The sequence below is a fragment of the Marmota flaviventris genome, chromosome 5, assembly GCF_047511675.1.
Source record: "Marmota flaviventris isolate mMarFla1 chromosome 5, mMarFla1.hap1, whole genome shotgun sequence".
NCBI classification, from domain to species: domain Eukaryota; kingdom Metazoa; phylum Chordata; class Mammalia; order Rodentia; family Sciuridae; genus Marmota; species Marmota flaviventris.
The window spans coordinates 29,894,603-29,922,467 of record NC_092502.1 but is presented as its reverse complement, the minus strand read 5'-3'; the positions used below and the strand labels follow the sequence as shown (position 1 = coordinate 29,922,467).

Below are 27,865 nucleotides of genomic sequence, written 5' to 3'. Positions count from 1 at the left end.
ACTGGGGATTGAATCCAGGGGTAATTTACCACTGAACTACATCTCTAGTCCTTTTTATTTTTTATTTTGAGACAGGACCTCAAGAAGTTGCTGAAGGTCTCACCAAGTTGCTGGGGCTGGCCTTGAACTTGGAATCCTATTGTCTCAGCCTGCTGAGTTGCTGGGATTAAAGTGCCACCACACCCAGCTTTTCTTTCCTTTCTTTTAAATCTGTGGTTTTAAATTTTACTTACTAAAAAATGTTGTACTTTTGTTATTCTCCCCTCTCACCCTTTTCCTTTTGGCCAAGGTGACTCCTTAACTGCTGAGGCATAGTAACATTTCAGGTAGTTGTCATCATCTGTAGAATTCATATTCTCTGTACAGAAAGCCTGAACTGAGTTTTCTTTTCTTTATTTCAGTATTGAATCCAGTGATCTTCCTCTTCTGGCTGCTGTAGCAAGCACTAATTCTCCATATGTTGCTCAGATACTTCTTTAACTTTGGTGGAAAGTTAAATAGAAACCAAGGAAAGAGGCACAACATGTATTTATGAAATTTTTTTCCTGTTAGACCTCTGTCTGAATGAGTTCATCTCCCAGGTACCCTGCACTGCATTGCATATTCTGGGTACTTTGGATGAGTTTTCTTTTAACTGGATTTGGGGTGGTGGTAGGTTTTTTTTTTAACCAAGTGAAACTAAAGCAGCATAAATAATTTTGCTGGCTGGTGAGTGGGGGGCATTTGAAAAAGCCAAAGCATAACTTTGAAATTTCTACAAAATAAATAATATCAAGGAATTTCATGTCATCACTACAATGTTGTCACAACTCATAAATGAGTGTCTCATGATTAAATGGCTCAGAAGTAGTCATTAGTTTTTAATTCTGTAGAAAGCTAAAAAACCTTGATTATTTGTTATTTTGTTTTGCATTTCAAAATAGCTAATTTCTGGTTATTTCTCAATGTAAGTATTTTAAACATCCTGTTAATTACAACAAACTCAGAATAATGAGTGAAAATATATGTTATGTTGTCCACCCAAGTGTACATATGTATCTATTTTTTTTAAAATGCAGAGGTAGAAATACAAAATTGGTAAACATGCCTTTTCTAAAAAAAAATTTTCAACTAATATTAATTGTATATAATGTTATTAGTTTATGTGATTTTTTTTCTGTTTCACATATTCTAAAATATACATAAAGCCAATTTCTTTTTAAGGCTGAGGATGAGGATTCCTAAAATAAGAATACTACTTTATACTATTTGTTTTTTAAGTATGAGCTAATTCTTATAAATACTAATATTTACATATTCACTAATTTAATAAATGAAAATTAGGATAAGAAATTACACCAAAGCATTGGCAAAAATAAGAATAATATTTTCTTTAAAAGTGCTCAGGTAGTCAAGCCCCTTATTTTCATTATCAGCCCTTTTTGAAACCACAGGAGCAGAGTCTTTGTTACACTGCTTAAAATATTCAATTTACACTAATTGAAATTATAAATTATTCTCTTTTCTGTGACAGTTCCTCCCTTCCAAATGGTGATTTTTTTTCAGATTTCCACTTCTCAATTTTTGTTGTCTTTGTATATACTGTAGAATGTTGCTTGTAAGAAAGGCTAATATGAAACCAAACCCATGTAAGTAATGTAAATAGAAAGATCGGTAGATAAAGTTTTCAATATGCTCTACTACCTCAGTTTACTTGAATACTGAATTATAGTTTATTCTTTGCTTATCTGGTCTAAGATACATTAAATGGTAGAAATAATTCTGATTTCTGCTTTGACTCTTTCCATCACAATTAACTCATTAGCTTAAGAAAACCACTTGTTTATTCATTTACTAAATACATTTACAATATAGCACATCCATTCTTGCTATTATAACTTTTCAATGATCAGTGAAAATTTTATGTTCTTTGTTTAGTCAACCTTGACTAGTGTTGGGTCACATTTTCCTCACCCTTTATGTTTATTCAAGAGATTTCCAACTAGACAAAGAAGTGGTTGTTTTAATAGAAAGTAAATCTGAAATTGATCTGCCTACAGTTTGGCCCATGTCCTTTAGGTGGTACTTGTTAGTACCCAAGTCTCCTGTGGATGACTTGCTGCCAGAATGTTTATGAATGTATTTTCTTTGGCTTAATTTTCTTACTCCATTCATTAACAGAACTCTTCTATTGTCTATTTTTGCAATTCAGTGAGTCGATCTCTGGCAGAATTCAGATTCTATAATACTTCCTATATGGGCCATTGTACATTATTTTTTGGTTGTGGCTCAGAATAATATGTAGCAGGTAGGTAATGTCTGTTTGAGTCAATCTTCTTAATCATCAAACTGTTTTCAGTCCTATTTGAAGTGTCTAATAAATTACTATTTAGTAATTCTAGTCTTCAGTAAGTGAATGGCTCATGCTGCTGTTATTCTTAAAGCTAAGCTTTGCTGGGAAGGAAAAGGTTCATAGTTTCTTAAGCACACCTTAATCCTTATAGGATTCCTGAGTTATAATTCCTAACACTCCTATAATTTCTGGACCTTCATCATAATCATTCTTTCCTTATATGAAGCCCAAGGAATGATTTACTGCTTTGGTGGTCTGTATGATGAATGTCAAAAGAGTTTTGACCTGTTTAAAATAAGTTTTTCAACTTCTTATGGTACAAATATGTTACATATCAAAAATATTGTTGCAACAAGCAATAAAAAAGGGATCTTTTATATGATAGAATTAAAACTAATTTTCCATACATATAAACTAATTGAGTTGGTTCTAAGTGTCCTGTCATTTATTAATATGTCTTAATTTTGAGTTTGAAAATATTAAGTGCAATAAACATACTAGCACAGATTTCGTTTTGTTGCAGTTGGCATACACTGAGGATGATCACAAAAAAAAAATCAGATTTTACGTAAGGCCTACTTCTGTTTGATGTCTTATGAGAGTGTTCTGCTTTCTCTAAGTTATTTAGATGATGGATATATAAAATGTACATACTTGTTCCTTGCTCAGAATACATTTTTCAAATGTACACCTGTATTATAATAACCTCCCAGTTCTAGGGGAAATTTGTGCAATAAACACACATCAATTTGATGGGTAGTGTTGGTCTTTCTTTCGTATGTTAATAAGATCTATGTAACATTATGGACTCTGATGTCAAACCAATTAGATGTTTGACACTTCTGGACATGTGACTTTTCAGTATTTGTAAAATATACATCATGAGGTTGTTGGAATTGAGTAAAATAATGTATGTCAAGAATTTACTTCAGATCACTACTGTGGGTTTAATCTCAGCACTAGAGTGCCTGGTTCCTTAATGCCTGCCCTAGCATTACATTCACTCCCCAGTACAGGGGTGGGATGGGGATACAACTCAGTGCTAGTGTGCATCAAATGATAAACCTTTTGGCTGTCACTAATAACCTGGTGATTTTACCAGCTTTTTCCCAATTGTTGTTGGATAATTTTTAACATGTTCTTATGAATAGAAATGCAATAACAAAACATACACTAATACATTCTCAGACTGTATTACTCACAATGACAAAATTTCTTTAAATGCAAACTGAACCCAACCAACTAAAACCTAGAGGAAGCTATGTGAAGCTGTTAAGAACATTGATTTGAATACAAATTAATTATTACAAGACTTTACAATTAAGCAAAAAATTGGCCAATTTGTTTGGGTTGTAATCCTGGTTTGTTTACTGATCTGAATGTGACTTCCAGTAAGTCTCTCCTTTTCATCTGCATTGTAGGGTAGTCAGCTCTTCCTTATATCCTTCAAGCCCACTCCCTAGCAGGAATTCAACCATGAACAAAGTTGTTGGGGAGCTGCCTTTCTCAAACCAGGTTGACTTGAACAGTTATGCTTGGAGACAGGACTAGACCAGGGACTTTGGGAGTACCTGTTTTCATATCATATTATGTGTATGACTTTTTTTTTCAGCAATTAGCCAAAGAAAATAAGTGCATTGTTTTCATGCAGAAGAAGTAGCTAATATTTGGGAAGCAACTATCAGTTCTCTTCATCTGTTTGCACATACACTTAGAAAAAAATCTTGCAACACTTCTGAGAAGCATCGAGGACTTGTGAATGAGAAATTGAGGTATGATCCTCAGCACCACAAAAAATAATAAATAAAATACATAAAGATATTGTGTCCATCTTAAAAAAATATTCAAAAAAAGAAATTGAGGTATAGAGAATTTAACATTACCTCAAATCATATAGTTTTCCCTATATATAGTCCATCTTGTCTCTCAGACCAGAAGTTTTCTTAACTAGTTGTGGTGAGAGATGTAAAGATATCTGGGATTTCTTCATTTGTCTTTGCCAATGTGGAACATAGAGGTGGGGTTGCAAGTGAAACAAATCTGAGCTGAAAGTGTAACAGGGACTGGGAAATTATAGCTCTGTGTGGGAAGGGATTGGGCCGATAATATAGTTGACAGGTTGGAGATGTAGCTTGCTGGTAAAGCATTTGCCTAATGTGTGTAAGGTTCTGGTTGGATCCCTAACACTGAAAGAAATGAAAAGAAAATAATACCCGTTAAAAAGTAAAATGGTCCAAAACAAATTTTTAAAGAATATGTAAAATTCCCATACATTATTTGTCAAGAGTACTTTGGTGGGGCTTTTGATCTGAACATATGCTCAGGTCATAGCATCTCCTCTCCCACAGGACACTCGGTCCCCTTATCACCTTTCTTTTAAAGTAGAATTTTCTTCCAGGGAATATATGACTCTAGACTGTGATCCCTTCATATTGCAGATAACTCTTGGTCTGTATTAACACTATCCTTTTAGACCTCCTGCAGATAAACCTTGATTTTTATTCTAGAGAGAGTTATCAATTTTTTTATTTTTTTTTTTTCCTTTGCATTGAGAATTGAATCCAAAGGCACTTTACCACTGAGCTACATCCCTGTTCTTTCTATTTTTTATTTCAAGATAAGGTCTTGCTAAGCTGCTGAGGCTGTCCTTGAACTTGTGATTCTCCTGTGTCTCTGCCAAATCACTGGGATTACAGGCATGTGCTTACACATGCCCAGTGGGGAAGTATTATATTAGGATTGAAATTCCAAATGACTGTTTTCACAAAGGAGAAGAAAAACATGTCTTTATATTCACCTAATTGCTCAAATTCATATTACTGATAAAGGCATATTACTTTCGTAAATTGTATCAAACAGAACAAATCTGATGAAATGTGTAAATACATGGAAGGAGTGAGTTATTATTATTTCCTTTAGAAACTTATGGTACCACCCTTTTACGACACATTGAGTCTGTCTCAAGTATAGGAACTATAGTTGAAATGGGTGAAATGCTAGTCTAAAACCTGAGTTTAAGAGATTCTCAAACCTTAGAGTATATTAGAAACACCTGGCTTTTTTTTTCCCCCCCTTTGGTACCAGGAATTGAACCCAGAGGTGCTTAACCACTGAGTCCCATCCCCGTTCCTTTTTAATATTTTATTTAGAGACAGGGTCTTGCTGAGTTGCTTAGGGCCTCACTAAGTTTCTGAGACTACCTTTGAACTTGAAATCTTTCTGCCTTGGCCTCCTGAGCCACTGGGATTACAGGTGTGAACCATTGTGCCCAGCAAACACCTGGCTTTTGAAACACACACACAAACGCACACGTTTTTGGCTGTGCTGGAGATCCAACCCAGGGTCTCAAGATGTGTAAATGGTTTCGAAAAACGTTAATTCCTATCTGGGTTGGTTCAGTGGCACACACCTTTAATCCCAGCTACTCTAGAATCATGTTAAACATAAGTTTGAGGATCCCAATTTTGAGGACAGCCTGAGCAACTTAGGGAACTCTTGTCTCAAAATTATTTTCAAAAAGGGGCTGGGATTTGACCCAGTAGTAGAACACCCTTGGATGCAATCCCCAGTACTACATACACAAAACAATTTTAATTTCTAAATCCTGCCTTCAGAGATTGTGACTCATTGATAACATTCTGGATTTGAACCAGAAGTTCTATGGTAACTCAATATTCAGCATACTCATGCCTCAATTCCTTACCTTATTCCAAGTGCTACTAAAACCAGAGCTTTTTACTCCCATTTTTTGTTGTTGATTTACAGTTAATTGGAAAGGTGGTCATATACATCTGCTCAGTGGCTTTCAGTTTGGTATGTGCAATAGATCTAGCCAAATTTCTCTCTTTACCACTGTAAAACAATCAAGTGCTTTACTTTGCCTTGCCTTTACTACTACTACAATTACTACTACTACTTCCTGTTGTTATTTTTTACAGGTATGTGCCATTATGCCCAGTTTCAAAAGCCTATTTTGCCAATAGCAAAATTCCTTCTTAGTATTTAGTTCTATTTTTTTTCATTCAGCAAATAATTATTGAGCACCAGTTATGTGCTAGGTAGGGATAGATTTGGGTGCCAGGGATATGTCAATAAAAAATACAAACATTCTTTTCTATTCTCATGGAGTTTACATTTTCCCCTCTGGTGCAAAAGACAAATCAGGTAGTATAAGTACCATGAAAAAAAAAATGAGGTAGAGAGTTAAGCTAATTTTTTAAAAAACCTAACCATGTTATTTTCCCACAATTTAATAAATTACTTGTATTCACATCATTATATTTTCACCTTACATACAGTTAGTGCTGGCAAATCCTGTCCTGGAGGTTACCTTATACAAGTTGGTTAAGGCCAAGATAGATTTTGAATATGTGCCCATTTTTAGATAATGGACAGCATTATTAGACAATTTTTAATTGCCACAACAAAATACCTGAAGCTGTATAATATGTACAGACATAGTTCTGGAAGCTGGTATTAAAAATAGCATGGGGCCTGATTAGGCAAGGTTCTTACAGCAACCCCTCTTGGGAATTACTGGGGTCCCTTCTGGGGGCAATGTCCAAGTGATATAATTTCCTCACATTGGGTTCTGTCTAGTAAAGTTTCCATCCATCAACACACTGGGTTCATGCTTCCAACACATGAAACTTTTTGGGGACACACCAGCAGCATACCGGATTGTCATTGTGGATAACTATTATTGCTGTCACAAAAAAGTCTAATAAAACAAGTTATTTTTGTGTACTAATTCATTTTCTCTTATGGCATACTGAAAAGTGAATATACACTCATGTAACAATTACCCATGTCAAAAAGTAGATTGTTTTCAGCAATATAGAAGCTCCCTCCTACCTGTACCTTGTCTCTTTATGGTGTGTGGGGGGGAATTTACCAGGGATTGAACTCCAGGACACTCAACTACTGAGCCACATCCCCAGCTCTATTTTGTTTTTTATTTAGAGACAGTGTCTCACTGAGTGGCTCAAGGCCTTGCTTTTGCTGAGGCTGGCTTTGAACTCACAATCTCTTGCCTCAACCTTCCAACCTGCTGAGATTACAGGCGTGTGCCCACCCTGCACGGCCATATACACCCTATCTTGATCATAATTTCTCATTTTTGTAACTATCAACATGACTTTTTGTGAATGTGTCCTTGTTTTTTTCTTTAGTTTTGTCTTTGTGTATGTATCCATAACTAATACTTGTGTTTGAACACTGAGTGTATTCATACTCCTTATTTTGTTTTTGTTTTCCCCCTCAACATTGTTAGGAGATTCGCCCATGTGCAATGCAGCTGATATTGCACTGAATGAGTATACCATTCTGATATTTGACTTATTTCTTTGTTTTGGCAACTATGAGCATTTTTGTCCATCTTTTTTGGTGTACATAGGTATTCTTTAAAACATTTATAAAGGAGTGGACTTGCTGTCATGGAGTGTTAAGTTTCAGCTTTATAAGATACTTTTCCCCCCTGCCAAAAATGTTTTTCCAAGAATTCCTCTTGTTCTACATTTCATGTTTCTGAATAGAAATGAACAAACACATTAAACTATCCATTTCTTCAAACTTGAGTTTCTACTTTAGAGAAATCATTTCCTAGAGGTAAAGTGAAAATAATGAAGAATGTTTGAATTGTGCAGGCAACATAGTAAGTGTTTAAATGAATTTTCATCTGTAATCTTAAATCCTGAAGCTATAAGTCCTTTACTATTCCCATTTTATAACTGAAGAAACTGAAGTTCAAAGATAGTTTCAAGGTTGCAGGTGTGGCTCAGTTGTATAATGCTTACCTAGCACACACTGATACCCTGGATTCAATCCCCAGTATCACAAAACAAAAAATAAAAAAAAAAAGTCACCTAAGTAGAAGTGGTGTTTTAAAAGACACAAATTCAGGTCTGTTTGCCCCTAAAATCCAAGTTAATGATAATCCATGTTTTTGATTCCTTTCCCCTCTTTAAGGATACTGATGACACTGGAAATTGATCCTTGAAGAATAGAAGGGATAATCTTTTGTCTGACATTGAGCAGACCTTTGAGTATGTACGTGTGTGTGTGTGTGTGTGTGTGTGTGTGTGTGTGTATGATGTGGGGGAGGGATGGTTTGCCTACTGTTTTGTGATTTTTCCACTATTATTTCTGTAATGGCTGAGCCACATCTACTTTGGTGTCTTTTCTCAAAATTAGGGAGAAAGAGACTTGTTAGTAGTCTTCAAGTTTGAGCAAGTCCCAGGACCAGTGCAGAGTATGGCACTATGAAATATTGTAGCCTGAACTTTTCTTTTCCGTTTTTTTACTCTAAAATAAATGTTAACTTTCACCATGTCATTAAACACATGAAAATCACGTCATAATCTTAAATCAATTTAGTGAAGTATATTAAGATGTATCTAAATGAGGCCAAAGCCTTCAAGGACCTTAAACTTCAGTTATGTAAAAGACAGTCCGTGGTGTTGCCCAAGTGAGGAACCTTATGACTAATGCGGCCCATCTTCGCATTAATGAGAAATGGTACAAAGCATTGTTCTAAAATGAAGGATTCTGGAATTTTGAGCTAACTTTTATTTTTTAACTAGCCTTTGCTGATGTCTGATTGCCCCGAAGTGATGTTTTGCTTACCAAAGGACAAGTAAATCGAAATGGGCTTTATCCAGCTTGCTAGGAAGCAGATGCAATGTAAAAGCGCAAAAGCGTCCACTCTAAGTTCAGGCATTCCTACGCCCACCTACCTGAGAGAGGAGATGGGTGGAGGGAGGCCGGTTCTGGGCATTGGGTGAATGCGGTTTACACCTGGCTTTGCAAAACGGCGATTATAAGCTGGCACCCAGCACCATGGACACTCGCCCCTCTCCAATGTCAAAAAGCTTTGCTTTTTCTGGTGTTAAAATACTTGTCTTGAGAAGAACAAGCACTTTTTTGTGGACAGCTTTCACAAAAGATTGTTATATTGAAAGAAACACAGGGAGTGGTATGCGTGGATTTCCTTGCTTGGCGAATGGCGGCTTCGACTTCCGTACTTTCTCCAAGGGCGGGGCGTCACAGTTGCAGAGAAGGAGCTCCGCCTAGCTTCCGGATTTGGATACAAACGTCTCCCTCCAGACGCCTTCCCCAGAGTTCTGCCCAACAGGCTGTTTTGGCTTAGACCCTGTGAGTGCGTTTCCGGCCCTACTCCGGAAGCTAGAGTGGCCAAAACCACAACTGTGAGGCGGATCCCCTGATCGGTTTAAGTGAGATCTCGCGACGAGTCATTAAATCTCACGGAGGGCTGGAAAAGGTTTAACCGCACCGCCCCAGTTATTACGTCACCCTTAAGGCTCTGGTTAGCGTGCGTGCACGTGATGCGCATGCGTACTTGCCTCCCCTTGCCCCCGCGCGGGCTTCTTTCTGGCCAGTCGCGCGTGGGCTGAGGCCCTGGGCGGGCACTGCGAAGGTTTGTTTGCTTGAGCTCGGACCCTACGACGGTGCGGAGTTCCCTCCCTGTAGGGAGGGCGCACCTCTACGTGAGGTGAATGGGCTGTCCTGTGGGCTGCTAGGGGTGGGGTGAGGAGCATCTGGGCTGCTGCCATGAACTCACCGGTGGACCCCTGCGCTAGGCAAGCGCTGAAGAAGAAGCCGCCCGAACGGACCCCCGAGGTAAGGCCGTTTGATCCTGGCGCGCTTCCGCAGTTCAACTGACGGCGTTCCTCAGCTTGCGGCGACTGTCCCAGTGCCAGTAATTCTCACCTGCTGCCGGGTATCTGTTTTCTGCGTCCTGTAGCCCTGACCCAGGTCCTTGTCATGGGCTGGATGGTGACCGCCTTTCCTTCCCGAAGAAGTGCGGTCTTCTCAAGCACGCCCGTTCTTGCAGGGCACTTCCTTATGTCTTCGATAAGAAAACCCTGTTACTAAATAGTATTTTCTGAGTTGGGTCAAATGTGGGTGGGTGAGGGAGTTTGCCCGTACGTTCAGGTAGACTAAGACACAAAGTAAGAATTTTAAGTGACCTATAACAGTCAGGCAATTAAGAACGAACTTCAGTGTGTGCTGCGTCCCAGAAATATTGTACAGTCCACTAAAAAAGGTAAAAGTTTAGAAACTCCGTTTAAAACTTTGCATCCAGTCAGATGATAAGATCTGTGGTGGCTGATGCCTGTTTTAAGATCACTTCTCTAGGTACTTTTTCAGACTGTCATTAGAAATTTTTTTACAGTATTTTGGGCTTGACTACACGATAAAGTATTTTGGGTTAGCAGTGATGGCACGAACTGAAAAAGTTGTCATTTGACCTGAAGCTAAATTTCAGACAAATAACGAAAACCTGTTAGCCTTGCACATCCTTGTGGATTATTTAAATTTTGGGGGAAGGTATTCCTTGTTTTGGAGAAGGTTTTTTTTTTAATTTTTTTATTTTTATAATCACTGGCATGTTTCCTAAACCAAAACAAACACTATATAACAACCATGAATGGGAGTACTCGCTTATATTTGCATTAATGAAATTGAAATGCTTTAATTCTTAAGTCACTTTTAAGTTTCAAGGTTTGTTTTGTTTGTTTTTGCGGTGCTGGAGATTGAACCCAGGGCCTTGTGTGTGCAAAGCAGGCACCCTACCAACGGAGCTATATCCCCAGCCCAGATTTTCAGGTTTTTTGCTTAGTAATAAGTAACTGCGCCGGCCTTGTAGGACATATTACTATTTAAGTCATAATTTAAGCCGTGGTAGGTCAAACTTTGTTATTGGAAATCCTGGTCTTTGCACAGGAACAAAGTAAATATTACCACTTTCCAGAGTCCTTTGCATCTTTAATCGTATGAATCTTAATTTTCTTTCTTTGTGTGTGTGTGTGTGTTTTGTTAAATTATTTATTTATTCTAATTTATTATATATGATGGCAGAATGCAATTCATTTCATATTACACATAGAGCACAATTTTTCAAGTCACTGATCATATCTTCAGACTTGTAATTAAGGTAATGATGTCTAATCATTCCAACTTCATTCTTACCCCCTTGCTCCCTCCCTTCTCCTCCCTCCCCTTTGCCCTATCTAAAGTTCCCCCCATCGCTATTATGGAATCTTAATTTCTTATTATGATTCTGGAAGAGCATGTTAGCTAAGTGAAAGCAGTCTTTTTAAATAGCTGAATTTTCCTTTATTATTTATTTATTTTTGAGTTACTGGAGATTGAATCCAAGGGCTCTCTACTACGGACTTACATCCCCAACTATCTGTCTATTTATCTATCTATTTTTTTAATATTTATTTAGTTGTAGATGGACACAGTATATTTATTTTTATGTGGTGGTGAGGATCGAACCCATGCCTCACACTTTGAGGCAAGCACTTTAGTGCTGAGCTACAGCCCTAGCCCCCACAACTATATATTTTTTTATTTGGATACAGGGTCTGGCTAAATTGCTGAGGCTGGACTTGAACTTAATATTCTCCTCCCTCAGCCTCTGGAGTCATTGGAATTAATGGTGTACACCACTATGCTCCGCCCTCCCATAGTTTTTTTTATCATTAGAAATATTCAGGGGCTGAGGATATAGCTCAGTTGGCAGAATGCTGTCGAACAAAACTTTGAATGTTTGATGTAAGTTTTACTTGTAAACATTAGTTTTGATACATTCATATTTTAATTGTAGAATTCTTCTCCTTAATGGCAAAATTATTATTGCATATTTTTTGAGCGTAGGAAAATTTTTAAACTGTTTGTGAAGTTATATTTGCCAAGTTGTGCTTTAAGTATTTTATCTTGTTTTACTGGAAGATCAGCATTATTCAAGGAATGCCTACAGTTCATAAAATAGAGCTTGACATATAGCAGCATAATACGTTAACTGCTTCATTCATTGGGGTACAAATGTAGAAATAAGGAAAACATGAGTAAGTAACCCAAATCATAGTGATGGTTTATTTTGATTAAAAAAAATTGAGGCCTGGGGATGTGGGTCGAGCGGTAGCGCGTTTGGCTGGCATGTGTGTAGCGCTGGGTTCGATCCTCAGCACCACATACAAATAAAATAAAGGTGTTGTATCTGCCGAAAACTAAACAATAAATATTTTTTTAAAAAATTCTCTCTCTCTCTCTTTAAAAAAAAAAAATTGGTTAAATTCTCACAAGTTCATTTGCTTTCAGAAGAACCTTTTTCTTTTAGTTGACTCTTAAGGGTATATTGTAATTATTTCTTGTGCACTTACCTGTTCAAGATACAATTCTCTGTACTAGGACGGATCAGTGAACAAATAGGTTGGTCCTAGTGGGTTTTTTTTTTTGTTGTTGTTGTTGTTTTGTTTTGGCACTGGGACTTGAACCCAGGGGTACTTTACCACTCAGTTATATCCCTAGCCCTTTTAATTTTTATTTCAAGACAGAGTCCTTAAGTTGCCAAGGCTGGTCTTGAACTTGTGATCCTCCTGCCTCAGCATGCTGAGTCACTGAAATTAAAGATATGTGCCACCCTCCTGTCCTGTGGTTCTTATATACTAATGGAACAAGGAATGGAGAAGGCAGATGATAAATATAAACAAGTGAATTATTATATTGTATATAAGTAATATAAAAATTATATTGCTATAAAAAAGAGTAGGATCAGGGGTCCTGGAAACAATAGAACAAGAGCTGGGTTGCAATTTACATAAGGTAGTTCCTGTTTTCCTGGTTGAGTTGACTGTTGGGGGGGGTTATCAAGGATTGAACTTGGGGCATTTGACCACTGAGCCACATCTCCTGCCCTGTTTTGTATTTTATTTAGAGATAGGGTCTCACTGAGTTGTTTAGCACCTCACTTTTGTTGAGGCTGGCTTTGAACTCACAATCTTCCTGCCTTAGTCTTTCGAGTTGCTGAGATTACAGGCGTGTACACTGCACTCAGCTTTGAGTTGACTTTTGATTAAAGATTTGATGTATGTGGTGGAATTAATCATGGGGGAAGAGCTTTGCAAGCAGAGGAAATAGGCATTGCCCTATGATGAGCATGTCTTGATGCATTGTAGGAATAGCAAGCAACCCTGGAGTGACTATAATAAAGAGTGAACTAGGGTGAGTAAGAAGTGAAGTTAGAGGAAAGAATGGTGAAACAGAACTTTCTGAATCATTGTAAATTCTTTGACTTATTTTAGTAATAGGGGTGGAAGGGCCACCTAAATATTTTAGAGCAAAGGAGTAAAATTATCTTACTTAGCTTCATTTTTAAAGTCTCCTGACTGCTGTGAGGGAGCAAATAGAAGTAGGAAGTTAGAGATTATTGCATTAAGTCAGGTAAGAAATGATGGTAACTCAGACTAAGGTAATAGTAATGGAGGCAGTGAGAAGTATTTAGACTTTGAAAATTGTCAGGAGCCATCCATGGGCTGTGTATGTAAGCTATGCACATTTGAGCGTATAAGGGGCCTGGCCTGACATTACTGTCTAATTAGGCTATGCGACATATGTGTGCCTTTCCTCTAGCTCTGCCTGTGATCCCACACAGCACCTGAGACGGGTGTGGCTTTCCAACATGTCAGTCAATCTGCTGACCACAAGACATCACCAAGCAAGATTTCACTCTTCGAAACCCAGTCCCTTGCCTTATTTGGATGGAACTTTCTATCGAATGTCTTTTCCCTAAATAAATAGTGTGGGGGTTAGGGTGTGCTCTCTCTCTTGCCTCTTACCTCTTGCCTCCTGCCTCCGTTTCTCCCCTTGAATTCCAGCTTGGGAGCTGACATCTGAGGCATCAAAGCTGTCCCTGAGCCCTGAAAAAGGTATTTCTGTGTTTGTATGGTTTTTTGTTGTTGCTAGCTGGGCCAGCTGGTGACAGAAAATAATTTGAATGTTTAGCCAGTGGGGTTTGTTAATACATTAGATGCAATCTTTGAGGGAAAGAGAAGAATCAAACACTATTTTAAGAGTTTTGGCCTACATAACTGGAGTTTAATTAGAGTTTGAGGTGCCCTCAAAGAGCTGGGGACATGGACTGGGAGTGTAGCTTGATAGTAGAGCACTTGCCTCTGATGTTTGAGGCCCTTTATTCAACCCCAGCACAAACACACAAAAAAGATGCGGAAATTTGCAAGAGGAGTAGGGTTTGTTGAGGAGGATCAGAAATTCAGTTTTGAACATGTCAGATTTAAAGTGATTATTAGAAATGTTGAGTAAGGAAGTGCATGTACAAATTTGTTCTAAAGGAATGCTATGCTGGAGATTTAAAAGTGTCTTTAACTTGATGAATAAAATTTCAATCTCCAGTCTCCTGGGTGTGGGTGTGCTCTCTTTAAATAATATATGTAACCTTATGACTGCAAAATTTTAAAGCAGGAAACTGGACGTGGAATTACTACTATCAAGAGTGTTCATTAAAAATAGAAGGGGACTAAAGACAGTAAATTTCCCAGAGCACTCCATCATTTTAAGGTTAGGGGAAAAGCCGGGCGTGGTGGCTCGGGGAAGCTGAGGCAGGAGGATTGCAAGTTCAAAGCCAGCCTCTACAAAAGTGAGGCACTAAGCAACTCAGTGAGACCCTGTCTCTATATAAAATAAAAAATAGTACTAGGGGTGTGGCTCAATGGCCAAGTGCACCTGAGTTCAATCCTGGATACCAAAAAGAAAGAAATAGTTGGGGGAGAAGAGTAAAAACCATCAAAGGAATGGGAGCAAACTATCCAATAGGAGAAAAACCAAGAGAGAAAATAGTAGTGTTCTGGAAATCAAGTGAATAAAGTGGATGATAAATGGAATTAACATTTGATTGATTAAGCTTAATTTACTTATTTTCCTTTGGGTGGAAATTATTTATGAAAAATACACAAATGGCTAAGAATTGTGTCTTTTTAAAATTATTTTTGTGGTGCTGGGGATTGACCCGGGGGCATTGTGCATGTGAGGCAAGCATTCTACCACCTGAGCTATTTGTGTCTTATAACTTTGTAATAAACTTTGTAAGCCAGACACGTCATGTGTGTCACTTAGATATCTAACAATTTTTACTTTTCTAGCTATTTCTCCAGCTTCCACAGCATTATTTTTTCTGAACTAGTTCTTTGATTTCATTTTTCACTTTATAGAGGTATTTTTATGGGAAAATTTGGACTTAAATACTCTGTGGGAAGCTGGGTGCATTGGCAAGCCTGTAATACCACCTACTCAGAAGGCAGAGGCAGGAGGAGCTCAGATTCAAGACCAACCTGTGCTGGTTTTGACAAAAACTGCTAAAGTACTCATTTTGAGTCCTTACATCAAAAATTACTTAAAAATTCACAGATAAAATTGAATGTAACTGTTTTTCAACTGAGTGCATATTCAACACCATTCTTTATAACCTTTTTTTTTTTCACTTTAGATTGAATGTACATCTCTCTTATGGTTATTTACCTCTCTTTAACATAATATTTTGCAATATTCATCAAAAAAAACAAGAATTGGAAATATATTTTATAAAGTCCTCATATACTAAAGAATACTTCATGTTCACCAGGACTGATGATTTGTGTATGTTAGTCTTTTTTCAGTAACTTCATTTAATTTTTATGGTCTGACATATCTAAGCACCATATATTTCATTTTATCCCCTTTTTATGTGTTTCAGATTCAAGTATCTAACTTTCAAATTGTCTTCCAGGTTCTTAACCATTTGTCTTAAATTGAAGTCTTCATTATTTTCCCTTTTTAGTATTTTGTTGAGATGATCGGACTACTTGCCCACCTAAAAAATGTGTGGGTTTTTGCTCTTGATTCCTCCTGGTATCTTCCTCCTTATATCCAATTGGTTAATACATCTTATTGATCTTACCTCCTGAATCTATCGATGGACTCCCCAGTTCTGCTTTAGTTCAGACTTTTTCCCCCCAGTTTCTCTACCCATGTATTTTTTTCTAGTTATTTCATCATCATATTGCTTTTAGATCTTGGATCTAATCATATTCTATTAAAAAATATTTTTTAGTTGTAGATGGACACAATATCTTTATTTATTTATTTATTTTTATGTGGTGCTGAGAATCTAGCCCAGTACCTCACACGTGTAAGGCAAGAGCTCCACCACTGAGCCACAACCCCAGTCCTTCATATTTTACTCTTGTTTAGATTTTATTTCCCACTCTCTAGTATAAATTAGCAATATGTTACCATTTGGGGGATTTAAAAGAGTAGGTATTATATGTGTGTGTGTGTTTGTGTGTACGTGTGTATTTATATATGTAATATATATATAACCTGTTTATATAACAGGTTAAAGAGGAAGTCTTCTAGAAGTGTACTTGCATTGCTCAGATGATAACATCCATACCTTTAACAAATAATATGTTAAAACTGATATTAAAACAAAGGTTATAGATAGAAATTGAGTACGGTCCCTGTTCATCAGTGACTTAGAAGAAAAACATGAAAACATAAATGTAGTAAAACATTATGGTTATTATTAGGGATTTGAAACTGCAAGTTGGGTAAAGGAAAGACTTTTTTTTTTTTGGTATATGGATTGAACCCCCCAGGGGTGCTTAACCACTGATCCACATCCACATCCCCAGTCCTTTTTAATATTTTATTTAGAAGCAAGATCTCACTGAGTTGCTAAGTGCCTCGCTAATCTGTTGAGGCTGGCTTTGAACTCTTGATCCTCCTGCCTCAGCCTCCTAAGTTGCTGGGATTACAGGCATGTGCCATTGCACCCGGCAGAAAAGACTTCTTGGAATAGCATTGAATTTGATCCTAAATGTCATGAAAAGACATCTGAATGGTATAAGGTATACCAAAGGGAGATCATTCTAGGCATATGCAAAGGCACAGATAGTGGCAAGCCAGGTACATTTGTAGAACAAGAAGTCAGTCTGTAGGAGCATGCATTTCCAATGGAATTGATATCACTCCAAAAGGGACAAAAACTGGTTTTTAGGGGGATGGGTGGGAAAAAAGGTGTGGTATTAACTACAAATATGGCCTTCTAAACCCCAACCTTACTGGCAAAGTTTTATTCTTAGTATTAATTGGATATGGGTTGGCAGTTATGGAAAGAATGTCTAAAAGGTTCTTTGAAAGGGGATGATAATGGGGCAAAGAAAAGATTATATAACACTGATCTGATGTATGGGATATTTGGTGGAAGTGGTTCCAAACATGTTGATATTAACAGTGAAGCTGGATGTACTAGTGTGGTTGGATCACTTCAAAGATTTGGATTCCATTTTATGAGTAAAGGAGAAACATTGGAGGGTTTAAATCCTGAAATAAGATAGTTTCTTAAGAATTACTGTGAGTATACGGAGATGTAATTGGAAGTAGAATGAAGCACACAAGAGGCAGGGAGGCTTATAGGTAAATAGAATGAACGTAAAATATTTTGTCTAAACTGATAAACATTTCTATGTGGAAGGTAAGACTATTCATAATTATATGAAGATAATAGGAAACCCAAGAGGTATATGTGGTTTAGTTAAAGAAACATGCAGTAGATCATGTGTGAGATTAGGTCCTGGACACAATAGTGACAACAGCAGATAGGCTGAGATATTGAAGAGGTAAAATATATCCAGCATGGCTTCTGATGGGAGGGGTAGTATCTGTTCCCCACTAGAATTTTTCTTTTTAAAATTGAAATTGACTAAAAAACAATAATAGTAAAGTCTGCATACCCTAAGTATATTTAGCCAGATAAATGTTTAAAAATATTTTTTAGTTGTAGATGGATAATATTTATTTTTACATGGTACTGAGGATAGAACCCAGTACCTCACATGTGCAAAGCAAGTTCTCTACCATTGACCCACAACCCCAGCCCAAGCCAGATAAATTTTTACAAGTATATTTAGTTGTATAGAGTACAATATAGAATGTTATCAGTGCTCTAAAAAATTCTTTCCCCTTCCCAGTCAATACCCTTTTCCAGAGGAAACCACTGTTACGCTTCTAATGCCAATAAATTTCTTCTTCCTGCTTTTGAACTTCATTTGAGTGGAATTGTGTTTTTGTTTTTTTCCTGGCAGTCAAGAGGATTTTTAAGCTGCTTTGGTTGTGTTTTCTCTCTGGACTGAACTTTAAAGCTCCTCTCTTGGAGCTTTCCTTGGTGTTAATCTGGGTATCCTGACCCATCCTTTGCCACCTTTTTTTTTTTTGTATCATCTACTTCACTCTGTCCAGACTAGCTCCTGGAATAATTAACTGCTTCTCAGCCCCAGATACTCCAGTTGTTCCAGATGCATCAGTCCCAAGTCTGGCAAAATATTCCTGTCTTTTGCTTACTGGTAACAAGCTTGACTGGATGCAAGAGCAAAGCAGAAGTTAAATTATTTCTAATTTTCTGACTTGGGTAGCTGTGTAGATAATAGTACAGTGTTTAGGAGTATTAAAGAGCAGAGTTGGGGGGGTGTCAGTTTTGAGACCTCTTACAGAAGATTAAATAGAGATGTTTAGTAAGTATTTGGAGCTTCAGGTCAAACCTGGCTATAAGATTGAATTGTTCTAATATTCTACAGTATATAGGACACAGGTGAAGTCATAGGCTTGGTTGGAATGCCCAGGGTGAAGTGAAGAATGAGAACAGAAGAGGGTCAAAAACAGACCTTTGTGTTCCCCAATATTAAAAGGGTGGGGGAATAAAAAGAATTATTACGGGGTAAGAGAACAGAATGCTGTTATAGGGAATGAAGACTGATAAATTCTTTGGATGGCTTCTGTCAGAATGATTCCATTAGACTGATTAAGAGAGAACTTGATTGTGGAGGATGAGAAAATTAGACACAAGAACCTAAAAATGTGGCTCAGACAGAGGTAGAGTCCTTTTCTCATTATGTGTGAGGCACTGGGTTCAATCCTCAGCACCCCATAAAAATAAATAAAATAAAGGTGTTGTGTCCAACTAGAACTAAAAAAAAAAATTTAAAAAAAAAAAAGAAACTGAAAACAGTAAGTATAGTATAGTGTTTATGGGTTTGGCTCTAACAGGAAGAGAAAATATACAAGGTCCTCCACGATCTTCTGCCCATGTTGATATGACACAGGACTCTAACCTTATCATCCTCTGCCTTCAAACACTGACTTTAACTACATTCATGTGTCATATCAACATTTTGGTCAGTAACAACATTGTGGTCAATACCATTCCCATGCAATTATAGTGCCTAGTAGCCAACTTAGTTTATAAGTATATGTTATGATGTTTGCACAGCAATAGAATCACTAATGATGCATGTCTGAGAACATGTCCCTGTTAAGTGATGGTATTTGAAAATATCCTAACACTGTTTCAACCTAAGCTCACCCTAAATTTCTTAAATTAGAAACTTCTGAAAGGGAGTATAGACATTATTTATAGAAAGAGCCTCCAGTTGTTCTGATACATGACAGAGAAATGAGAAGCATTGTTCATTGTGCCATATTCTCTCCTGTATCTGCTTTGCATAGGATAGAAACTGTATGGTGTTATATCAGTCCTGAAATTTGTATTTGAACAAGGTGACTCAGATCTGGGGTCTAGGGGCTACAGTTGTGGCTCAGTGGTAGAGCGCTTGTCTAGCACACATGAGGCACTGGGTTCGATCCTCAGCACAACATAAAGATAGATAGATAGATAGATAGATAGATAGATAGATAGATAGATAGTCACACCATCTACAACTAAAAAATATTTCTTAAAAAATCTGGAGTCTAATACTGAGAATTTGATCCTAGGCAAGCTACATAGCTTCTAAAAATTGAGGAGGGATTGTTGTATTATTGCCCAAATGAGAATTTTATTTACATATGTGTGTGTGTATGAAATGTATATTCAGCCACGAGCCTTCACAATGCACCATAAATAGTAGTCATATGTATTAGCTTGTTTCCTTTGCCAGAAAACCATTCTCTGGCTTGAATACAAAATTGAATACAAATTTCTCACTGAAATCTCATCCCTAGTACTCTGCAAATTTGTGCAGCCAGCCTTCTTTACTTTTCCACTTCTCTGTGTTCTCAGGATATAACACTACTTCTACCATAATGATTTCTGTACTGTTATAATTGCTCTTATATTTCTCTTTCTGACTGTAAGCTCTTTGTATTGAGTGGGGAGTACTGGATATTGAGCTTAAGGGTTCTACCACTCAGCTACATCCCCAGCCCTTTTTATTTTGAGACCTGCTCTCACTAGTGTCCTGTGGCTGGCTTGAACTCTTGCTTCAGTCTCCTGTGCTGGAGTGTAAATGGTTATAAATTCCTTGAGAATAGTGCTTGTATCTTTATCTTTCAGTGTTCCACCATGTAATATTTGTAGAATAAATGAGTTATAAAGAAAAATAATGTGGAAAAATGCTGTTCTTTACAAGTCTGCTAGTGATTTCTATCAGTCTAATTGTTGAAGTGCTGGGATGAAAAGACTGGTGAAGTTTGGCATAACTGCAAAATTTGCTATTGATTTTTCTATTACCAAAAGATGAATAAGTACAATTGCCCAGCATTTCCTCTGAGAGCATTAAGGGTAGAGGAAACTGTTATGTCCTGGAACAGGAATTCCTTTTCTGTATGGCTTCAAAACAATTTGTAGGAAATATCAGAGAACTATAGGTAAATGCCACTTTTACCTTTTTGTATTTTGTTACCAAAATACAAAGAAGGAACTAGAACTGAAAAAAATGTAAAATTTAATATCTTATAATAATTTATTAATCTGTTTCAGAATTCATAATAATATGGTCTTTAACTGTACCCTTGGTGAGGTTTTTTTCTTCATTGGCAAAAGAACAAAATTGTACATGGAATCATTTTTGAGTGAGTCATTGTGCATATCCCTGAGGGTGGCACAAAAAATTCTGTTGTGTTTTTCCATAGAAGATGTACATTCAGAGGGTTCCTTGGGAAGAAAAAGAATTTATTCTTCTTCTAGGGTCCTTTGACCTTCATTTGTAAACCCTTCTGGATAGAAGGGGGATGTTGGATCTGGATGGGCCCCTTATTGGAGATCATCTTTTTAAGGCATTTTGTTTACATGCATTGGAGATTGCCAAATTGAGAAAAAACTGTGACAGTCTTGGAGTTTAGATACCGTATGATTTTGTTTCTGAGATGCTGAGAAATTTCCCTTTGAGTGAATATTCTAAAGAGGAGGAGCAACCATGAAGAATTTGATCACATGACAAATTATTTTTTAAATTTGTTTAAATTAGTTACACATGACAGTACAATGATCTTGACATATCATACGTTTGAATCAGATGGGATATAATTTCTCATTTTTCTGAGTGTACAGGTTGCAGAATTACATTGGTCGTGCAGTCATGTATATACCCACAGAAATAATAATGTCTATTTTATTCTGCTGTCCTTCCATTCCCCACTTCCCCTCCCCTCCCTTCCCATCACTTCTCTCTACCCAATCTAATGTGACCCACTTCTTTTTTTTTTCCCCTCACATCATCATACCTGTATTCTGTATAACGAAGGGGGTCTCCTTCCCTCTTCCATGCAATTCCCATTTTCCCTCCCTTTCCTTCCCACCTCTCTTCCCTATCTAGAGGTAATTTTCTTCTCATGCTCTTCCTCCCTACCCCATTTTGAGTCATCTCCCTTATATCAGAGAAGACATTTGGCATTTGTTTTTTAGGGATTGACTAACTTTACTTAGCATAATCTGCTCTTATGCCGTCCATTTCCCTGCGAATGCCATCATCTTGTCATTTTTTAGTGCTGAGTAATATTCCATTGTGTATAAATGCCACATTTTTTTTTATCCATTCATCCATTGAAGGGCATCTAGGTTGCCTCTACAGTCTAGCTATTGTGAATTGTGCTGCTATAAACATTGATGTGGCTGTGTCCCTGTAGTATGTGGTTTTTTGGTCTTTTGAGTGTAGTCCGAGAAGAGGAATAGCTGGGTCAAATGGTGGTTCCATTCCTAGTTTTCCAAGGAATCTCCATACTGCTTTCCAAATTGGCCGCACCAATTTGCAGTCCCACCAGCAATGTATGAGTGTACCTTTTTCCCCTGCATCCTCACCAGCACTTGTTGTTTGACTTCATAATGGCTGCCATTCTTACTGGAGTGAGATGGTATCTTAGAGTAGTTTTAATTTGCATTTCTCTGATTGCTAGCGATGGTGAGCATTTTTTTGTGTATTTGTTGATTGATTGTATATCCTCTTCTGAGAAGTGTCTGTTCAGGTCCTTGGCCCATTTGTTGATTGGGTTATTTGTTTTTTTGTTGTTTAACTTTTTGAGTTCTTTGTATATTCTAGAGATTAGAGATCTATCTGATGTGTGAGGGGTAAAAATTTGTTCCCAGGATGTAGGCTCCCTATTCACTTCACATATTATTTCTATTGCTGAGAAAAAACTTTTTAGTTTGAATTCGTCCCATTTATTGATTCTTGGTTTTAATTCTTGTGCTATAGGAGTCTTATTAAGGAACTTGGGGCCTAACGTGATGGAGATTAGGGCCTACTTTTTCTTCTATTAGATGCAAGTCTTTGGTATGATTCCTAGATAGTTGATCCATTTTGAGTTAACTTTTATGCATGGTGAGAAATAGGGATTCAATTTCATTTTGTTGCATATGGATTTCCAGTTCTCCCAGCACCATTTGTTGAAGATGCTATCCTTTCTCCATTGCATGCTTTTAGCACCTTTGTCTAATATAAGATAGTTGTAATTTTGTGGGTTGGTCTCTATGTCCTCTATTCTGTACCATTGGTCTACCAGCCTGTTTTGGTGCTAGTGTCATGCTGTTTTTGTTACTATTGCTCTGTAGTATAGTTTAAGATCTGGTATAGCGATACCAATTGTTTCACTCTTCCTGCTTAGAATTGCTTTAGCTCTTCTGGGTCTCTTATTTTTCCAGATGAATTTCATAATTGCTTTTTCTATTTCTGTGAGGAATACCATTGGCATTTTGATTGGAATCGTGTTGAATCTGTAGAGTGTTTTTGGTAACGTGGCCATTTTAATAATATTAATTCTGCCTATCCATGAGCAAGGTATATTTTTCCATCTTCTAAGGTCTTCTTCTATTTCTCTCTTTAGGGTTCTATAGTTTTCATTGTAAAGGTCTTTCACCTCTTTGGTTAAGTTGATTCCCAAGTATTTTATTTATTTATTTAGGATATTGTGAATGGGGTCGTTTTCCTCATTTCCATTTCAGAGGATTTGTCACTGATATACAGGAATGCCTTTGATTTATGGGTGTTGATTTTATATCCTGCCACTTTTCTGAATTCATTTACTAGTTCTAGAAGTTTCTTGGTAGAACTTTTTGGGTCTGCTAAGTATAGGATCATATCATCAGCAAATAGTGCTAGTTTAAGTTCTTCTTTTCCTATATTTATGCCTTTAATTTCTTTCATCTAATTGCTCTGGCTAGTGTTTCAAGAACTATGTTGAATGAAGTGGTAAGAGAGGGCCACATGATAAAATTCTTGTCTTTGAAAGAGAAGGAGGAATGAGTGTGAGCTCTAACATTGTGGTTATCATTTGGCTTTATCTTGGACCAGTCTGGGTAAACTAAGGTATGACTAAATAAAAACACAATGAAGCACTTTACTAATGTTCTAGAGGCAGAAGCAGCATGTTTGATGTTCCTTTTAAATGTAACTCCAAAGGTGAGATACGTTCCTCACTTCCTTGCCATAAATTGGAACTTTGGCTGCTGGAGGGCTTCAGGGCTGTGGCACATGGCAAAGATAGTGAGGATTTTTGGATAGAATACTTAATACATAGTGGAAATTGCACTGCCTGGCACGTATTTGTGAACACATATATAGCACTTCCAGTAATACTTTAGCTGATGGGGTCGACCTGTGAAATGAGAGATTTACACAGATAAAGGAACTGAACTCTAGAGAGGTAAGATGTCTTACTTAATGCTACATGACTCATCAGTGATTAAGCACCCTGAGTTCAGCCCTGTCCTTCTCTTTATCAAAACAATGAGTTTTAGTCTACCTTTTAAACTTTGAATATTAAGCATCTACATAGATGTCAGTATAGAAATGATGCCTTTTATTTAGTCTTGATTTTGCTAAGTGAAGTACATTGGCCATTTATATTCACAAGTTTCACATTGATGGATTCAACCAACCCCAGATGGAAATATTCAGGGATAGGACTAGGGGTTTATCTCACGATAGAGTGCTTGCTAAGTTGAATTCTTGAGCCCGTAGGTTCAATCCCCAACACCTCAAAAAGAAAGAAAATATTCTGGGGAAAAAGTTGTGTCTGTACTGAACATGTACAGACTCCTTTCTTTCCATTGTCATTATTCCTAAATGATATAATATAACAACTATTTATATAACATATTTTATGAGATATTATAGGTAATCTAGAGAGGATTTGGAGTATATGGGAGAAACCCTTCATGGGTGTGCTCCCCTTTTTTGTCCCTGGCACTGAGGCTGCTGAGACAGGAGGATCTTTTGAGCCCAGAAGTTCAAGACCAGCCTGAGCAACGTAGCCAGACTCTGTCAGTTGGGAATAAAGTATACAGGAGGATGTGCTTCGATTATGTGCCAATACTATACCATTTTATATAAAGCATTTGAACATCTGTAGATTTTTATATTTGTAAGGAATCCTGGAACCAATTCCCCACATATGATAGAAAACAACTGTACTTTAAAGGTGCCTGTGTTAATTTAGTGAAAGGTGTTTGTTTTTTTTTGTGGAGTTTTTGTTACTGGGTATTGAACTCAGGGTGCTTAACCACCAAACCATATCCCCATCCCTTTTCATTTTGAGACAGGGTCTCACTAAGTTGCTTAGGGCCTCAGCCTCCCAAGTCACTGAGATTACAGGCATGCACCACTGCACCCGGCTTTAGGGGAAGTTTTTGATTCTTAAATTTTATGTAAAATGAAAATAGGTGTGCTTAATATGTGATCTTTAATATTATGTTTTTTAACTTACACTTTGTTTTCAGAGGATACATGGTAGCCTATTTAGTTTGGCTTCTTAAAACCATTCAGCTAATACGAGTAGGCTCCATCACAGAAGAAAAATGTCCATGAGTGTCTTAGGCCTGAAGTTTGGATTATTTATCAGCTGGTTAAGTGACTGTGAGGAACATTGAATACACACCTTTTTTTTTTTGGAGGAAGGCTGAGTAATGAACATTGTGCAGTAAATTTTTTTTTTTTTTTTAAAGAGAGAGAGAGAGAATTTTATTTTTAATACTTTTTTTTTTTTTTTAGTTTTCGGCGGACACAACATCTTTGTTTATATATGGTGCTGAGGATCGAACCCGGGCCGCACGCATGCCAGGCGAGCACGCTGTCGCTTGAGCCACATCCCCAGCCCCAAGTAAATATTTTTTAAGCACTGTTTTTAGTGCCAGTAATAGAAGGTTAAAGACAGTTCTTTCATCAGGTCCTCAAGGAGATAGATAAGTACACAAATAGTTAATAATATATAACCTGTTTAAGTACAGTGATAATTATAAATACTAGATACTCTAGAGTTTATAGGAAGACTTTTGGGGATGAGAGGGTAGGAAGGTGCCATTCAAGTTGTTTTGGAAATAGGATCCTGATTTGAAGTTAGAATATGCAAAAATTTAGGTGATAAGTGTTTCTTAAAGAGGAACTTCATGTGCAAAGGCCACAAAATGAACACATACAGCATGTACATGCAAGTTGTCTGTACTTCTAGAACATTTGGGACATTAATGAGTAGTAAGATGAGGCCAGAGGAATGGTCAGGATCAAGATCATGAAAGACTGTATTTTCTTTATTAAAGAGTTTGGATTTGGCATTTAGAAAGATCATTCTGACAGCAGTATGAAGAATAGATTATAGAGCCCCAGGCTAGAGTCCAGAAGACTATTTTCAGTTACCCTGTGAGTATTAATGAGTCCTTAGACTCATTTAGAATGCTAAACAGAGATATTCAGAAATTAGAATTGACAGATTTCTTACTAGGGCCATTGAAGGTAACACTGTTTTCATGGAATTGATAATGATTTTTGTCTTAAATATATTGCACTTTAGATAAGGATTGATCAGTCGGGTGAAATTGTTAGTTTCCAGTAGTTTACTAGAGAACTCTGGGCTAGCAATACAAATAAGGATATCCTAAGCATACATAATAGTGATTAAAGCTATGTATAATGGAGAATACTCCTTAGGCTAGAGAATCTCCAGTGAAATAAGGGTAGATGTAATAATTCTGGAAACATAAACTTTATAAAGATTTAAGGGAATAAGAAGAAGAAGGGAAAAAAAAAAACAAGAAGCAGGCTGGGATTGTGGCTCAGGGGCAGAGTGCTTGTCTCACACGTACGAGGCATTGGGTTCGATCCTCAGCACCACATAAAAATAAATAAGTAAAATAAAGGTATTGTGTCCATCTACAACTAAAAAGATATTTAAAAACACACACACACACACACAAAACAAGAAGCCTGTGACGGACACTTAGAAGGAGCAGAAAGGCACTGTATAGCAAAAGAACTAGCTGAGACTTCTCAGCTGTTTAGGATTTATTGGATGCCTATCACTGTTATGAAAAGTTTACCTACTTTATCCTTCAAAAAGCCCTCTGAAAGAAGCTATTACACCCACGTTTTACACGTGGGGAAGTAGAATTATGGAAAGATGAACTTGCCAAAGGTACTATAGCTAGGAAGCAGTGGAGAAATTCAAGCTTTTTATAATCTTTGCTTGTCATCGTTGCTAAATAATTCTCATGAGGACAAGGACCCACAGAGAACCATATTACAGAAGGGACAGGGTCTTTTAGGATGGGGATGTGAATGAATGATGAATGCAATGGCAGTAAAATGCTACATAGAATGTAAGGAGAGAGGATTGAAAAAGCATGGGGAAAAGTCTTGGGTGACTTCACAGTTATTGAAGCACAGTGGGTGGTAGCATCAGGAATGTGAACTTAAGACAGCACTGTGAATTTATAAATAACAGGACGCCTGCTTTTTTTGACATATTGGAATTTTAGTGGATAATTATTGGAGTCCTGAAGTTAATGTATATCATTTGGGACTTTAATACTAAGGAATTATAATTTCAAGGTATAATTTTTTAATGTTAGGGAGGGAGTTTTTATTAATAAAATTTAATTTTTAGTTATGTAGTTAAGCATTGTGTATTAATCTATAAATTAAAAGTTTAGGTTTACAATGAGATAAGAAATGTATAAAGTTAAATAATGTCGTGTCCCGTCCATCCGCCATCCCCCAACCCCACTATCATGAACAAGGCAGTTTAGTGTCTGGCCAGCTGTCTGAAAATTTATCATAATTTGGATTCCTGTGGTTGTTTTCTCACGATTAGATTCAGGTTAAATAATTTTCTTAAGAAAGTACATAGATAGATGATATCCTGTCCTTCCCATATTTGCCCCATTGAGGGTCATATATTATTAGTTATTTTCATTATTGGGGATGTTAAATTGATAATTTGCATCTCTGTTGTAAAGGGTAAAGTCATGCTGTAATTATTTATTCATTCATTCATTCATTCATTCATTTGTTTTTAGTGCTGGGGATTGAACCTAGGGGCACTTTACCACTGAGCTACATTTTCAGTCTTTTTTGCTTTTTAATTTGAAACAACCTAAGTTGCTGAGGGTGGCCTGGAACTTTTAAATCT

General features: G+C 37.0%; 2 protein-coding genes across 9 annotated transcripts in view; both read left to right on the top strand.

The window, feature by feature from the left end:
• The window catches only part of LOC139705750 (folliculin-interacting protein 1-like), a 34,588-nt gene extending 31,503 nt beyond the window's left edge, over window positions 1–3,085 (top strand). Inside the window, 1 exon segment of the mRNA XM_071612053.1 lies at window positions 402–3,085. Coding sequence (XP_071468154.1) covers window positions 402–480 — 79 coding nt within the window. The 3' untranslated portion in view covers window positions 481–3,085.
• Window positions 3,086–9,740: 6,655 nt separating this feature from the next.
• Window positions 9,741–27,865, top strand: part of LOC114080969 (rap guanine nucleotide exchange factor 6) — a 223,218-nt gene continuing 205,093 nt past the window's right edge. For all 8 annotated transcript variants that reach the window (XM_071612047.1, XM_071612046.1, XM_071612048.1 and 5 more), the window contains exon 1: window positions 9,741–9,970. In XM_071612047.1, the coding sequence (XP_071468148.1) occupies window positions 9,902–9,970 (69 nt within the window). In that variant the 5' untranslated portion in view covers window positions 9,741–9,901. The remainder of the gene's footprint in view (window positions 9,971–27,865) is intronic.